This window comes from Myotis brandtii, unplaced genomic scaffold (assembly GCF_000412655.1).
Source record: "Myotis brandtii unplaced genomic scaffold, ASM41265v1 scaffold423, whole genome shotgun sequence".
NCBI lineage: Eukaryota > Metazoa > Chordata > Mammalia > Chiroptera > Vespertilionidae > Myotis > Myotis brandtii.
Window position 1 is genome coordinate 1,293,733 of NW_005366214.1, and position 14,768 is coordinate 1,308,500.

At 41.1% G+C, this 14,768-nt stretch overlaps 1 protein-coding gene across 3 annotated transcripts in view; it reads left to right on the forward strand.

The window, feature by feature from the left end:
* Window positions 1-14,768, forward strand: part of WDR89 (WD repeat domain 89) — a 93,489-nt gene that overhangs the window by 51,003 nt on the left and 27,718 nt on the right. For 2 of the 3 annotated variants that reach the window (XM_014545927.1, XM_014545926.1), the window contains exon 2: window positions 6,192-6,420. In XM_014545927.1, the coding sequence (XP_014401413.1) occupies window positions 6,230-6,420 (191 nt within the window). In that variant the 5' untranslated portion in view covers window positions 6,192-6,229. Of the gene's footprint in view, window positions 1-6,191; window positions 6,421-7,275; window positions 7,358-14,768 lie in introns of those variants that run through there. The other variant, XM_014545929.1, reaches the window with a different exon arrangement.

The window sequence follows — 14,768 nt, forward strand, 5'->3', positions numbered from 1 at the left end:
CTCTCTAATTATTGATGTTTCTCTCTCTCTCTCTCCCTCCCTTCCTCTCTGACATCAATAAGAAATCCTATATAATAAAAGCCTAATATGCTAAGTGTCCGGTCATTCGGTGGGCCATTCAACCAATCAAAGCGTGATATGCTAACACCGCTCAACCGCTCGCTATGATGTGCACTGACCACCAGGAGGCAGACAGTCAACTGGTAGGTTAGCTTGCTGCTGGGGTCCGGCTGATCTGGACTGAGTGAGATGGGCTGGACATGCCCTGGAGCCCTCCTGCATCCCTCCCCGGCCAAGTGTGCACTGGAGTGTTCCCTCAGCCTAGCCTGCACCCTCTTGCAATCCAGGACTCCTTGGAGGATGTTGGAGAGCCAGTTTCAGCCTCATCCCACAGGCCAGGCGGGGGACCCCACTGGTGCACGAATTTGTGCACCGGGCCTCTAATTAATTTTATATACATATATATATAAAGAAATCAGTGACTGAGGGTTGACCCATGAATCAGGAGGTCAGGGTTTGGTTCCTGGTCAAGGTACATGCCCCCGCTCCTCGGGTTGTGGGCTCCATCCCCAGTGGGGGGCATGTAGGAGGTAGCCTATTGATGATTCTCATCACTGATGTTTCTATTTCTCTCTTCCTCTCCCTTCCTCTCTGAGATCAATAAACATATATTAAAAAAAAAAATAGAGCAACTCTTCTTACCATTTATTTTTGTTGGTTTTGGAAAACACATTTTTAATAAAATATATTTTTCTTCCAAAAAAATATATATTTTTTTTCTGTTAACATGTAATGGGCTTTATATTGTTACTTAAAATACTTTAAAATTTTGTTTTAACTTCAAGTAGGTAAGAATAGACAGACATAATGCACATAAACAAAAGCTCTTTGGGATCCTCAATAAGTGAAGAGAGGTGTTAAGACCCAAAAGTTTTAAAACCACGGTTCTAAAATGCTCTCTCCTTATCTTCTCTCTCCCAGCATTATCATGTTTCTTCATGTACATGGAGAAATACATGTGTACCTGTATTATTCCCTCTACTTAAAGAGAGGGGACCCTCTGTATTTATCACAGTTTAATTCTAAATTCACTCTCCTTTTCGAATTTATCTTTGCTTGACTCTGCTGCTCTTTATAGGTAGCCACTGACTCATCTCTTGTTTTCCTTTCATTGCTAAAACTTCTCAGATGCATGCTCTTCACTTACTGGTAGCTCCATCCCGAGTGTGGTGACTCATTGGGTGTGTAGAGTGTGGGAAGGAAATAGGCCAGGAAGTCAGTCTTGCATCCTGCTAACTTATTAACCTTCCTCAAGTATTGGTATTTTCATATTATTCTTGCTCAAGAGCCTACAGAGTCCTTGCTTATCACCTCAGAGATAAACTCTCTGCCTGTGTTCATTCTTACAATGTTATCCCACCTACCAGCCTTATCTCCCATTACCCCAGCGCAGGCCCTCTCTATGGAAAGGATTGCCTCACATGCTCTTTCCCAATGATACACTTTGTGTACTGGCCCCTCCTATGACCTGGCTAGATGTAATCCAGCCTTTAACCCCAGTTCAGGTCCCATGGTCTCCATTAAGGTTCCAGAGTCTCTTTCTTCCCTCATCATCACAGCAAACATGTACTTGGTAGGTGTCAAGCTCTGGGCTAGACATTTGTGACAGGAAGTCAAAAGGTCGAATTAGCCCAGCAGGTCAGGAGGTCACAGTTCGATTCCTGGTCAGAGCCCATGCCAGGGTTGCGGGCTTGATCCCCAGTAGGGAGCACACAGGAAGCAGCCAATCAATGATTCTCTGTCATCATTGATGTTTTTGTCCCTCTCCCTTCCTCTCTGAAATAAATAAATAAATATTTTTAAAGAGGTAGAATCAAACACACTCCCTGTCCAGTTCAGGAATGTATCCAATGGGGAGACTGACATGACCCTAATAATACTGTGTTCCAAGCATTTAAAATACATTATTTCACATAATCCTCAGACAAACCCTATTATACCCGTAGTCCTACTGTCCATCTAAGAAATGAAACAGATACGTGGCCTGCTCTGTCACAAATCTAGCAAGTGCCAGCTTCTTCTTGACTCCAGAGCTGGAGTTCTTTTTTTAACATATTTTTCTTGATTTCAGAGAGGACGGGAGAGAGAGATAGAAACATCAATGTGCCCTTGACCGGAATCGAACCCAAGACTCTTCAGTCTGCAGGCCAATGCTCTTTCCACTAAGCCAAACTGGCTAGGGCAGAGCTGGGATTCTTAATAATTATCTAATAATGAATGCTTTTTGACTGAAATAGATCAGAGCATAATGGGCAAAGTGGCGAGCAAGGAAACAAAAGCCTTTGTTTCTGGGAGGAGGCAGGTCTAGTAAGAGAAAGTTTCATGTTGTCCTTCTGTATATCCACACACACACACACACACACACAAACCCAAATGCACCGCAAACAAGCATTATCAAGGGTATGATGTTAGGAGTGAAAGACAAACTTGGGCAACATGTTGCTCTCTTTTTTGGATTCCCAAAGAATAGGTCATTGTCCATATTTTCACTTACACATCAAATTCATTGGTGTTAATTTTGTATGCATCTGTTTCTACCATTAGAGCACCTACTGTGAGCTAGTGAGTATAGAAAGATGTCTTATACCCACTAGCTCACAGTAGGTGCTTAACACTTGTTCTCTCTTTTTGATTTTTAGAGAGAGATATTATTGTTGTTCCACTTATTAATGCACTCACTGGTTGATTATTGTATGTACCCTGACCGGATGAACCTGCAACCTTGGCATATCCAAAGGATGCTCTAACCAACTGAGCTACTGGGCCAGGGACTCAATACTTGTTCTTAAATGAATGAGTGATCGGCATGCAGGATGTGTGAGGTTGGGGAGAGAATGCTGATAGAATAGATAAGATAAGAAGGCAGGGTGAGGCCTGATTTTAAAGTGCATGCTGCGGAGATTTAAGGCTTACTGTGCCAGGCCAGCACAGCCAAGGGTTCGGTGAGCCCGAGGGGGTGGGGGGTAGGGGTGGTTGGCAAAGGATTAAAGACAAAGAGAATAAGCTGGGTCTAGGTCAGTGATGGTGAACACTGTATGTGACACGGCACCAGAGTTAAGTTAGGGTTTTTCAAAATGCTGACACGCCGAGCTCAAAAGGTTCGCCATCACTGGTCTAGGTGGAGAGCTTTCTAAAAGCCAAAAGAATGTCTTTCTATGGTATCTGCACATAGTAGACCTTTGATAAATATTTGGTGACAAAAGAAAATGCAATTAAAAACAATAGCAAGAAACATAGTTATAGTAGAGTCTGCCCTTCCAGACCACAGAGGGATGCCAGTTGAACACAGAGGAATCTATCAGCAGGATACAGTAGTACACTAAGCCCTACTTTAACCCAACACTAAGCATGCTAAGAGGACTGTGCCCTCTAAGCTGGGACTTGTTTGTGGCTTTGCCAACAGGTCAGTCCGAGGCTTAACCCTATAACTGCTCCCTATAGCTTACTATGTAGGCAACAGGGAAGCTATAAGGGTTTTCTGTTAATAGTACTTACTCCCCCCTCCCCAAAGTTACCATTAAGCTCTGGCCATCATTGCGCAGTGGTTAGAGCATTGGCCCGAGCACCTAAGGGTAGTGAGTCCAATTCCAGGCATATAGCTGGGTTGCAGGTTCAATCCACAGCCCCTGTCGGGGTATGTGCGGGAGGCAACCAATCTACATGTCTCTCTCACATAGATGTCTCTGTCTGTCTGTCTGTGCCTCTTTCTCTTCCCCACCCTCCCTCCACTCTCTCTAAAAAGCAATGAAAAAAATATCCTTGGGTGAGGAATACAAAAAATAAATAATAAATTAAAAAGCCTACAGTTAAGAACAGTTGTTTCTTGCCCTGCCCATAGTGCTGTTCACCAGGCAAATGTCCTCACCTCTTCTGTTTACCTGAATTTATAGCCATATTTCTAAATGTTTTATAGGGTTATTTTTTTAGATATTGACTTCCCACTATAGGGTACGAGGACTTCATTTTCCATGGCCCACTCCCCTCATTATTGCGAATGCTTTTTGGGTCTAGGATACTGTAAGCCTAGGATACTGACATTTCACAATAATGTACCTTTAGTATGTTTTTCATTTATTGCTTAAGGGATGCAATGGAGACTCATGTCTTCTTCTACGGACATTTTTTGTTTTGTGTTTTTTGTTGTTGTTGTTGGTAATCCTCACCCAAGGATATTTTTCCATTGATTTTTAGGGAGAGTGGAAGAGAGAGGGAAAGACAGAGAGAAACATCGATGTGAGAGAAACACATCCATTGGTTGCCTCCTGCATAAGCCCTGACCAGGGCCTGGGCCAGGGAGGAACCTGCAACTGAGGTATGTGCCCTTGACTGGAATCGGACCCGGGACCTTTTGGTCCATAGGCCAACGTTCTATCCACTGAGCCAAACCGACTAGGGCTAGGGACATTTAAAATATAAATATAAATATAAATATAAAGATTTTTTAGGGAGAGTGGACTGGCAAATGGGCGCAGGGAGCCCTCGGGGGATGTCCGACTAAAGGCTTAGGCCCCCAAGGGATCTGTGATGAGGAAGCTGGGGTGACAGAGGAGCCACGGTGTCCCGCCCCGCCACCCCGGGTCGGGTCACACACGGGACGCCCGCCGCCCCGGGTTGCAGATAGCAGGCCCGGGGGACATTTTTGTATTATTTCTTTGATAAATGCCTCTCCTCCATTTTCTCTCTCCTCATTCCAGACCTTGTATCAATTGAACCTCCTGAATTAATTCTTTCCATAAAAATTTTTTTCTTCGCCCTAACAGCTTTGGCTCAGTGGATAGAGCGTCAGCCTGCAGACTGAAGGGTCCCAGGTTCGATTCTGGTCAAGGGCATGTACCTTGGTTGTGGGCACATCCCCAGTAGGGGGTGTACAGGAGGCAGCTCATTGATGTTTCTCTCTCATCGATGTTTCTAACTCTCTATCCCTCTCCCTTCCTGTCTGTAAAAAAAATCAATAAAATATATTTTAAAAAATTTTTTCTTCTATTTTCCATTTCTTTGCTTTTTATTATACTTTTTGTGATTTTTTTGCATTTCCAAAGAGCTCTTTCTTAAAATAGAATCTGTATATCAAGCCCTTCCTTTTTAACTGATATATGTTACACATGTAATTAGTATATATGTTAATGAGAAAGCTTGTTATATATATGTTAAATATAATACACACTAATACCTATTTTATGTGCAAACTCTTCTCTTTGTGAGTATAATAAAGATTAGTTTTCCCTACTTCAACCCTATTTTCTCCAGGTCCTACTTGCTTTACGTTGGAGCAGCGGTTCTCAACCTGTGGGTCATGACCCCTTTGGGGGTCAAATGACCCTTTCACAGGGGTCGCCTAAGACCATCGGAAAACACATATATAATTACATATTGTTTTTGTGATTAATCACTATGCTTTAATTATGTTCAATTTGTAACAATGATATTGGGGGTCACCACAACATGAGGAACTGTATTAAAGTGTCACGGCATTAGGAAGGTTGAGAACCACTGTGTTGGAGGTTTCCTCCAATATCTGGGACTTGGCTGTCTGTCCATTTTCAAAGCTGAGAGTGTGTGGGATGGGAGAAGGGAACTGCGAGTCCATGGACAGACTTTTGGTCCCATGTCTAAAGCTATCTAACGGCCTCTGGTGCCTGTAAGTACTGAACCTCTGAGGGGTTTTCAGAACTCATTAACTTGTTTTCATTTACATTTATGATTTTTGTTCCTTAAATTGTTACTTCCTCCACCCTGCTAAATCAATGAACACTCTTCCATTCAATTTTCATCTTCTTACAAATTTATTAAAATCTCATTTTTTCTCTCTTGTTTGCTTGGTTCTTCTGGGTTAACTTTTCCCATTCCTTTATAATTTTAGAAAATGGGAGGAGGCAGAGAGAAACTCTGTTACTCTACCTTTTAAAATCAAAAGTCCACTGAAGTTCTAAGTTGGCGGGTTAAGAAATTCTTACCTTTTTAAAGATAAAATATTGGTGACTTTATAGAGAAGAGGCTGGAGAAGGGAGAAAATGGAGGCAAACAAAGTTGGTTTAAAGCTGTTGTAAAGTCCAAGTAAATCATGAGTGGCTGAGTTAGGGTGGTTGTAGTGGGAAAAGCAAGGGTACATGAAAATGTGTTTTTTCTTACAGGTACTATCAACACTTGACTTAATGAAGAGGGTCAAATTATGTCAAGGCTTTCAGTGTGGTTGACTGCGATAGTGAAGGTGGAGACCATTTTTTGTGGAGCTTTGGGAGCATTTACATTCAGAAGGAGGCAAAGGGACTGGAAGAAGACTGTGATGAAAGAGAACCAAAGGACTGCGGTGTTTGGTTTCAAGATGGGCAAGAGGGGCGGAGTCAACGTTTTCCAATGCAGGTAGGTCCTGTCAGACAAAAGTAGAGAAAGCCTTTGCATTTGGCAATTAAAAGTTGATTTGCGACCTTTGAGAAAAAGGTTTTCATGGAAGCCTAGAGACTAAAGCTATATTCTAGCAGATTGAAGAATGAAGGTAATGATGAAATAGAGGCAGAATGTAAGGTATTATAGAAAATGGAATAAATCAATGTGTAGTCAGGGTCACAGGAACGTTATTTATAGAGTAGAAGACACGTATATTTGTAGGAAGAAGGAAAAGATAGCACTGTGGAAGAGACTGCAAATAAAGTGAGGATGCAATTGATGATTCAAGACCTCAGAGGACATGTGATCAAGTTCATGGACAGAGATTGACCTCAGAAAGAAGGGCACTCCTGAGATTTCTAGGATCTTCTGCTCATAAACTCTGCTCCCCTTAAAATAAACACACAAACACCCACACACGAGGTTTTTGTCTTGCATTAGGGTATTTCTCTCTCTCTTTCTCTCTCTCTCCCATACACATACACACATACACACCAGTTCAATTTATGGGAAACAATAACTCATTGTAACATATGTCCTAAAATATTAGTTATTCAGTCCACAACAACACAATGGATGCTTTATCAAAAGAGTCTAAAGTTGGCTTTGTCATTTCTACTTCTTGTCCCCACCAAAGTCTCTCCATCAGTGTGGAGTGAACAGATGATCTCTGGTCATCCAAGAGATAACTGTTGTATAAAATATCTATATGCATGTGTGCACACATACATTCACAGGCACACACATACAAACACATACTTCTCAGAAAGAATGTAAACTTATTATTCTATCATTCTCCACTCTCTTAGCCTGCTTCATTTTTCTTCACAGAACCAGAGCCAATTTTCAGTCAATGTATTTTAGCATGGCTACATCAATTGCTATAATATTGAAATACCCTACTTCTATCCTGGTAAATAAATAACTGCTCTCCCAGATCCTGAGTCCATTACCTGCTCTTATTACCCCAGCATCTCTAAGACCTTCCCAGGATTCAGCAACTAAAGGCATAACACCAGTCACAACAAAGCTAAGGCTGGCCTATTTTCTTTTTTAAATTTATTAATGAGAAAGAGACTTATCGTTCCACTTATTCATGCATCCCTTGGTTGATTCTTGTACATCCCCTGACTAGGAATTGAACTGTGACCTCCTGGATTATGGGATGACGCTCAATCAACTGAGCCACACCAGCCAGGCCTAGTGTCAAATATTTTTAATATTCCACCCTGTATAGTACTTATCATTAGCTAAAATTACTTTACATACTTAAAAAATTTTTTTAAGTTATATATTTTTAAAGCATCACTCTTTTTAAAAATATGTACATCTTTTTTGATTTCAGAGATGAAAGGAGAGGGAGAGATAGAAACATCAATGATGAAAGTCATTGATTGGCTGTCTCCTGCATGCCCCACACTGGGGATCAAGCCCACAACGCGGGCATATGCCCTGACCAGGAATCAAACCGTGAACTCCTGGTTCATAGGTTGATGCTCAACCACTGAGCCACACAAGCACGGCTCTTTATATTCTTTTTAATATAAATTACCAATATTGTCTGTCTGCCAAGTAGAAAGTAAGCTGCATGAGGGCAGGGACTTTGTTTTAACATTATATCTCTGTTATCCTTTTCCCCACTGAGTGCTCAGGGTGAATTCCTTACCATATCTGGAGAAAAAGAATTTTCTGAGACTCGCAAGGATGAGTGATTTCTATTTGCGTGGAATTATATCCCTGCATCTCTAAAGTCCCATTTCCCTTAATCCAGTCCCGGAAGATGTACAGCTGGGGATTCAGTAGAGCTAGAAGCAAAGCCAATGTCCAGAATTTCCATTCCATGGTGGAGCTGGGTCCTGTGTAGCATCAGGCTAGTTGCAGTCCATTAGTGCTTTGTGTGTGGGCAAGTGCAGGAGCCTGAGAACTTCACAAGCCAGGAGTGAAGAGAGCATGAGCACAAACCGGGAAGAGAGCGAACTCCTTTGTTTTCAACAGGGGTGGGAAACCTTTTTTCTGCCAAGGGCCATTGGATATTTATAACATTGTTCATGGGCCATACAAAATTATCAACTTAAAAATTAAGTTTGCCCAGCCAGTGTGGCTCAGTGGTTGATCTGTGAATCTCTTATCATTCATGTTTCTATCTCTCTCTCCCTCTCCCTTCCTCTCTGAAATCAATAAGAAAAAGTGTATTTTTGCCCTGACTGGTTTGGCTCAGTGGATAGAGTGTCGGCCTGTGGACCGAAGGGTCCCAGGTTCGATTCCGGTCAAGGGCATGTACCTTGGTTGCAGGCACATCCCCAGTAGGGGGCAGGAGGCGCTGATCGATGTTTCTCTCTCATCGATGTTTCTAACTATCCCTCTCCCTTCCTCTCTGTAAAAAACCAATAAAATATATTTTAAAAAGTTAGCCTGCTATATTCAATCAACTCAACTTACTCCTAATGCCTTGGCAGGGCCAGATGAAATGATTTCGTGACCTTATATGGCCTTTGGGGGCCGAGGGCCGGAAGTTCCCCACCCCTAGTTTAGGAGATTAAGTATCTCAAATCTTCCCATGCTTGCAGTGGTCATGGCTACTGTGGCCAATTAATTACCTATCCCCAGGTATGACTGTCAGTCAATTACCTTCCCTATTTCACCCAGACTTTACTGGGCATGTGTCTAAACTGCAGCTTTCTGGCAACGCTGCACAAATGGCATGCCCATAATACTTGGCCTTCCCTTTGCTCCTTTCCAGTTACTCATAACTAGGTTAAATTACAACGGTATCATCTCCAGACCTAAAATATACCAGGCACACAATGGATGATCAGAAATATTTGTTAAATAGGAGATATCTGTAATACTATCAACAATAAAATATATATTTAAAAATGGGAAAAAATATTTGTTGGATGAGCCAATTTTTTAAGGAAAAGTATTTTCTAAATAAAACACATTTTTATGTAAATGGATGTAGTTTTTTGTTACTTTTTTCAGAGTGGTTTCTGTATCTCATTTTTTTTATCTTCCAATTTCCTATTCATGCCCAGAGGCCTCCTTGTGCATAAGTAATAACCAAAACAGTAACCTTTTCACGTTACAGAATCATCTACCTCTAAGGCTACCATCTGTCTATTCAAAGGCCCAGTAAAACTGAAATTCTTGCGTCTCCTTATCTTAGCTGATCAAATAGGCAGTCAAAGCCACTATTTGGAGAAAAGAGATTTGTTTTTCTCCTACCCAGAGCGTTCTCACAGAGGTGGGGGCAACGGATATAATTTACTCTATTTATACTTGGTATTTATGATCTTGCTTTTTGAAAGAAACAGTTTTCTTCTTTTAACTATTCATGCTGTTCTAAGTAGTTGTTAGGTAAATTTTTTCAAATGTTATTTTTTAAATATGGAAGATTTATGGGAGAAATTACATCCCACAAGTTTAAGTGGGAAATGATTATCAAAAGTAGCAAATTTTATAGTTCAAACCAAAAACTATCATGTATTGATTTTCAATATTGGAATTTAAGGGTGAAAAATGCTAATTAATTAAATTAACGTATTCATGACTGAGACTTAAATCTACTTAATGTTCATTTTATCTTCCAAATTTTCCCTTTATTAGCCTGAGAGCAATCATCTGATTACAAAATTTATTCAAGATGTCAACTCTCACTGAGACTATTTTTTATCTCCTTCATTACCATAATGTACTTTTTAAAGTGAAAGAAAACATTGGCTCTGTTGCAATGTGATATTATTGCTCAGATAATAAGATGCTGGCAATCAAGAGCAGATCCATCTTTTTTTTTCAGAGAGGAAGGGAGAGGGAGAAAGAGGCAGAAATATCAATGATGAAAAAGAATCATTGATCAGCTGCCTCCTGCATGCCCCACACTGGGGATCGAGCCCACAACCCAGGCATGTGCCCTGACTGGGAATTGAACCGTGACCTCCTGGTTCATAGGTCGATTCTCAACCACTGAGCCACGCCGGCCAGGCAAGTAGATCCATCTTTATTGTGTATTCTGCCAAGAAAATTTACAGCGTGGGGCAAAAGTAGGTTTACAGTTGTTCATATGTAAAACAATACAAAAATTAATAAATACTAATACAAGAATAAACTCTGTTTTGTGTATTCACAACTGCAAACCTACTTTAGCCCCACTTTGTATTTACTATAATGCTTAGAAAATTAAATTTAGCCCTGACCAGTTTGGCTCAGTGGATAGAGCGTCAGCCTGCGGACTCAAGGGTCCCAGGTTCGATTCCGGTCAAGGGCATGTACCTTGGTTGCGGGCACATCCCCAGTGGGGAGTGTACAGGAGGCAGCTGATCGATGTTTCTCTCTCATCGATGTTTCTAACTCTCTATCCCTCTCCCTTCCTCTCTGTAAAAAATCAATAAAATATTTTTTTTTAAAAAGAAAATTAAATTTAAACTCCTATAACTATTTTTCTAGGATAGGAGATGAGAGAGTCAAGCAATATGTAAATCTAAAAAAAAAACAGATAATGAGTAGGGATACCATTGGTATTTGAGTCTGGTGGCTAACAGGTCTAGAACTCCTATGAAAGAAAACAGAAGGCTTTCATAGTTCTTTTACAGCTCAGATAAATGATTTTGTATTATACTGTCACATCAGTTGGAGATTACATGAAAAAAAGAAAAATCCTAAGGATATTAGATTAGTCGAATAGTCTGTGTTTCACATAAGTTCACATAGATTCTCTTTTAATATTGGCCTCTACTCTACTTTGTCTAACTTTGATATACTTGACTTAAACCTCCTTGATTCCATTTCCTGGCTGTTGTAAATTCCTGGTGCTATCATTTCATTATTTCCCCCCTTTTTTCAAGGATCATTGTCAACAATGAAAAGGCTCAGCAAACATCTCTTTTGTCACCTGTTAGAAATAAGGTGAGCCCCTAAATTCAGGGATCCTGGTAGAACACAAAACACGATTGGGAGCCAGGCAGCAAGACGAACATCTTTACTTCTGCGTAGAAGGGTGCGCACACATGGTCTGGAAGCACCTGCACACGACTGCTCGGCTTTATAATCCCTGACCCATGTGACCTGGCCCTCACTCCTGATTGGCGCTCAGGCGCACGGTCTTTTGCGATTGGCTAATTCAAGGGGAGGGGTTGGCCTTTGCTGTTTCAAGATGGCGGCCCCCAGGGGAGCTGCAAGCCATGCGGCCAACCTGGCTGCTGCCAAGTCACGCAACCCAAAATGGCAGCTGTCTAAACTGCTTTTTGACAGAAAAGATGCCTTGTTTCTTCTCACACACCCTTCCTATAATCTCTCAGAGCAAGGGGTGCTCGTTGATCAGAGGTCAGGACTTGAACTAATAATTCCTGAGTCCCTGCAATGTGGCAAGCCCTGTGCTAGGTATTTTTATTTACAGCTAATTTTCAAAAAAATCCCTGAAAGTAGATATTGTCACCTGATAAGTAATATGAGGATTAGAGAGATTAAATAATTTGCTCAAAACCACACTCCTCATTTTGAGTAACAGTCCTTATTAAAGTGTCTCCCTATTGTGATTATTATTATTATTATTATTTTTGGAGAAAAAGTCCTATCATGTAGAGATACAGAGAGCAGTATTTACAAATGAAATGACATCTGTAATTTTTTATAAATAACCGAATAAGAGATAGTGGGTGCAAGTATAGATGTAAGTTTAGCAATCAGTTGAAGGTGGGTGATAGGGTCATACACATAAGAGTCCATACCGTTTTTTCTACATTTGTGTCTGATGGAACTTTCCATGCTGAACAGTTTTTAAAAGTAAGTACAACCTGAAAGGTAGAATCAGGACAGAATTGGTGCAGGTATTGAGGAGAAAAGAAAGACGGTGGAAATTTGTAGTGGCATTTGCCTTAGCAATTCAATAACATACAGCTTGTCCATTTAGAGCCAATTTTGTGACATATGCCCTGAATCAACTTCACATGTGTGTGCAAACAGACACTTTCATATCTTATTGAAGAAAGGAGTGAATTTATTTTCACAGTAATTATCAAGATCCCAAGCTGCTCCTTTAGTCCTAACCATACTTCTCTGTTTAAATAAAAGACCCAGAGACTAGTTTACCAAATACTCAGGCCTTTTTCTCTCCTCTTAATTCCATTTAAAGTAGTTATGTTACTGTTTGCTCATTCTTTTTAAATTCAAAGTGGCAGGAAGAGAACATACAGCTTAAACTAGTCAAACTGCCAGCCACCTTTGATCAGCTCTGTGAAGAGGTTTCCTGGAGATAATTGGTGTGTTTTTTTTAACATCACTATCAGTTTCAGTAATAGTTCTGCCTATTCCCCAACTTTCATGTGCTAAACTAAAAGGGGTAATGGTAAAGTCCATCTTAAAACGGAAGGAGTTAAAATATCACCACTGTCTTGAAACACACACACACACCACTATTTGGCATAGTGACTGGTATAAACCAGCGGGCACCTGTCACAGGATGTCCTCACCACCCCAAGCTTTGGCTTCAAGGACAGTCCTGTTGACATTTTCAAAAGCTCCAAAGCTGATAACGTGCCAGAAAGTACTCCTTACATAGTAGAAGTCTGCATGTCTAAGTGTGGGCCTTAGGTATTGGGAAACACTCAGGGGGCTCTGGGATTCAATAGTCGGGCAAAGGAGTATGGTGCTTAGGAATGGAGCCAGAAGCTTCAAATGCAGGCTGTCAGGCCAAGGTCTCAAGGACCAGCCAGTCAAATGAAGCAGGGAGTCAGAGAGGCAGGCTGGAAAATGGGATTGATTTGTACGTCCTGTATAACTTATGCTAACCCACTCCCACACATACAAGGCAGTGTCAAATATTGTTCCCTGGAATGACTTCTAAGCTTGATAACCCACTCTCAAATGATCTGAAGTTCTTCATCTATGTGTTATTGTGAAGGTATTTTGTAGATGTGATTAATGTTCATAATCAATAGACTTTAAATAAAGGAGATTGTTCCTACATAATCTGGGTGGGCCTGATTCAATTAATTGAAAGGCCTTGAGAGTAGAACTGAGGTTTCCCAGAAGAAATTCTGCCTGTGGGCTGAAACTTCACTCATGCTTGGGAGTTAATAAATAGCCTGCTGTAGGGTCAAGCCTCGGACTGACCTGTGGCAGTGCCACAAACAAGTCCCAGCTTGGAGGGCAGAGCCCTCTTAGCATAATTAAGCTTGACCTTATAGCCCTTCCTAGCTCCTTCCTAGGTAGCTAATGGGCTGTGGGAGGTGCAGCAAGTGCTGCCAAAACAAGGTGACACAAGGACATTGTAAACATGCTGACCACTACCCTTGTTTTGCTTTGTGTGCTCTGACTATAAAATAAAGACTCAGCTTGCAGGCTGTGGTGCTGTCTCTCCATCAGAGAAGCAGCGTCCCACTGATCCCCAGCTGTATGCTCTTGTCTGTCTTCTTTAATCCTTCACTGCCCCTCCTCAGGCTCACCGAACCTGCTGGACGGGGCACTGCCTGCCTTTTCTGACAACCTGCTATATTCAGGCTTGACCCCTAGCCAGCCCCCACAACTGTGTAAGTCAATTCCTTGCAAAAATTCCTTACTGTATATTGCCTCCTGGTTCCGTTTCTCTTGTATACAAAAAAGGGGCCACATACTAAACTTGACAAGCTCAGGGGAGGCCTTACAAACTCAGAGACCTACAGTAACCACATGGGATGGTCTGAAATTAAAACTCTAACTAAAAGCGAGTCATGGTGGGTAGTAAAGTTCTAGGCTGGCATCTTCCCTGACAGAGGTCAAGCTTTACCTTAACTGAGCCTACTGTCTTTTGCATCTACAATAACATATCTTTGGAATGTCCGGGTAATTTCCTTTTTTTCGGACCCCTCGCTGCACCAGGACATAGACCACAAAACCCCTCATTGCTATTGTTATCCTGTTGTTAACTGCTAACTGTCCTGTAACCACAAATGTAAAAGAAGTTTGTGTCTATTTGTTTTACTTTTTATCCAATCCCTGAGATTTCCCTGCTTTGCTTTCTCCCGCCTCCCTACCACCAGTGGATTTCATGTAACCCCCTTATATCTTCCCCTTTGATTCTGATGTATAAAATAACTGGTAAAACTGCCAATTTCTGGAGCTTTTCTCAATCTGTTGAGATTTTGCTTCCTGGCAATTGTCATCAGTTTGGCTCAAGTAAACTTATAAAAATTCTCTACAGGTTTAAACGTTTCTTATATTGACACTCTGGTTGAGCCCCGATACAGTGATTGAGCATGAGTATTTCAAGTAGTATTATGTACAATTTGGACTTTATATTTTAATAATGACAAATACAAATATTTGTATTTTAATAGCAAATACAAATAGAT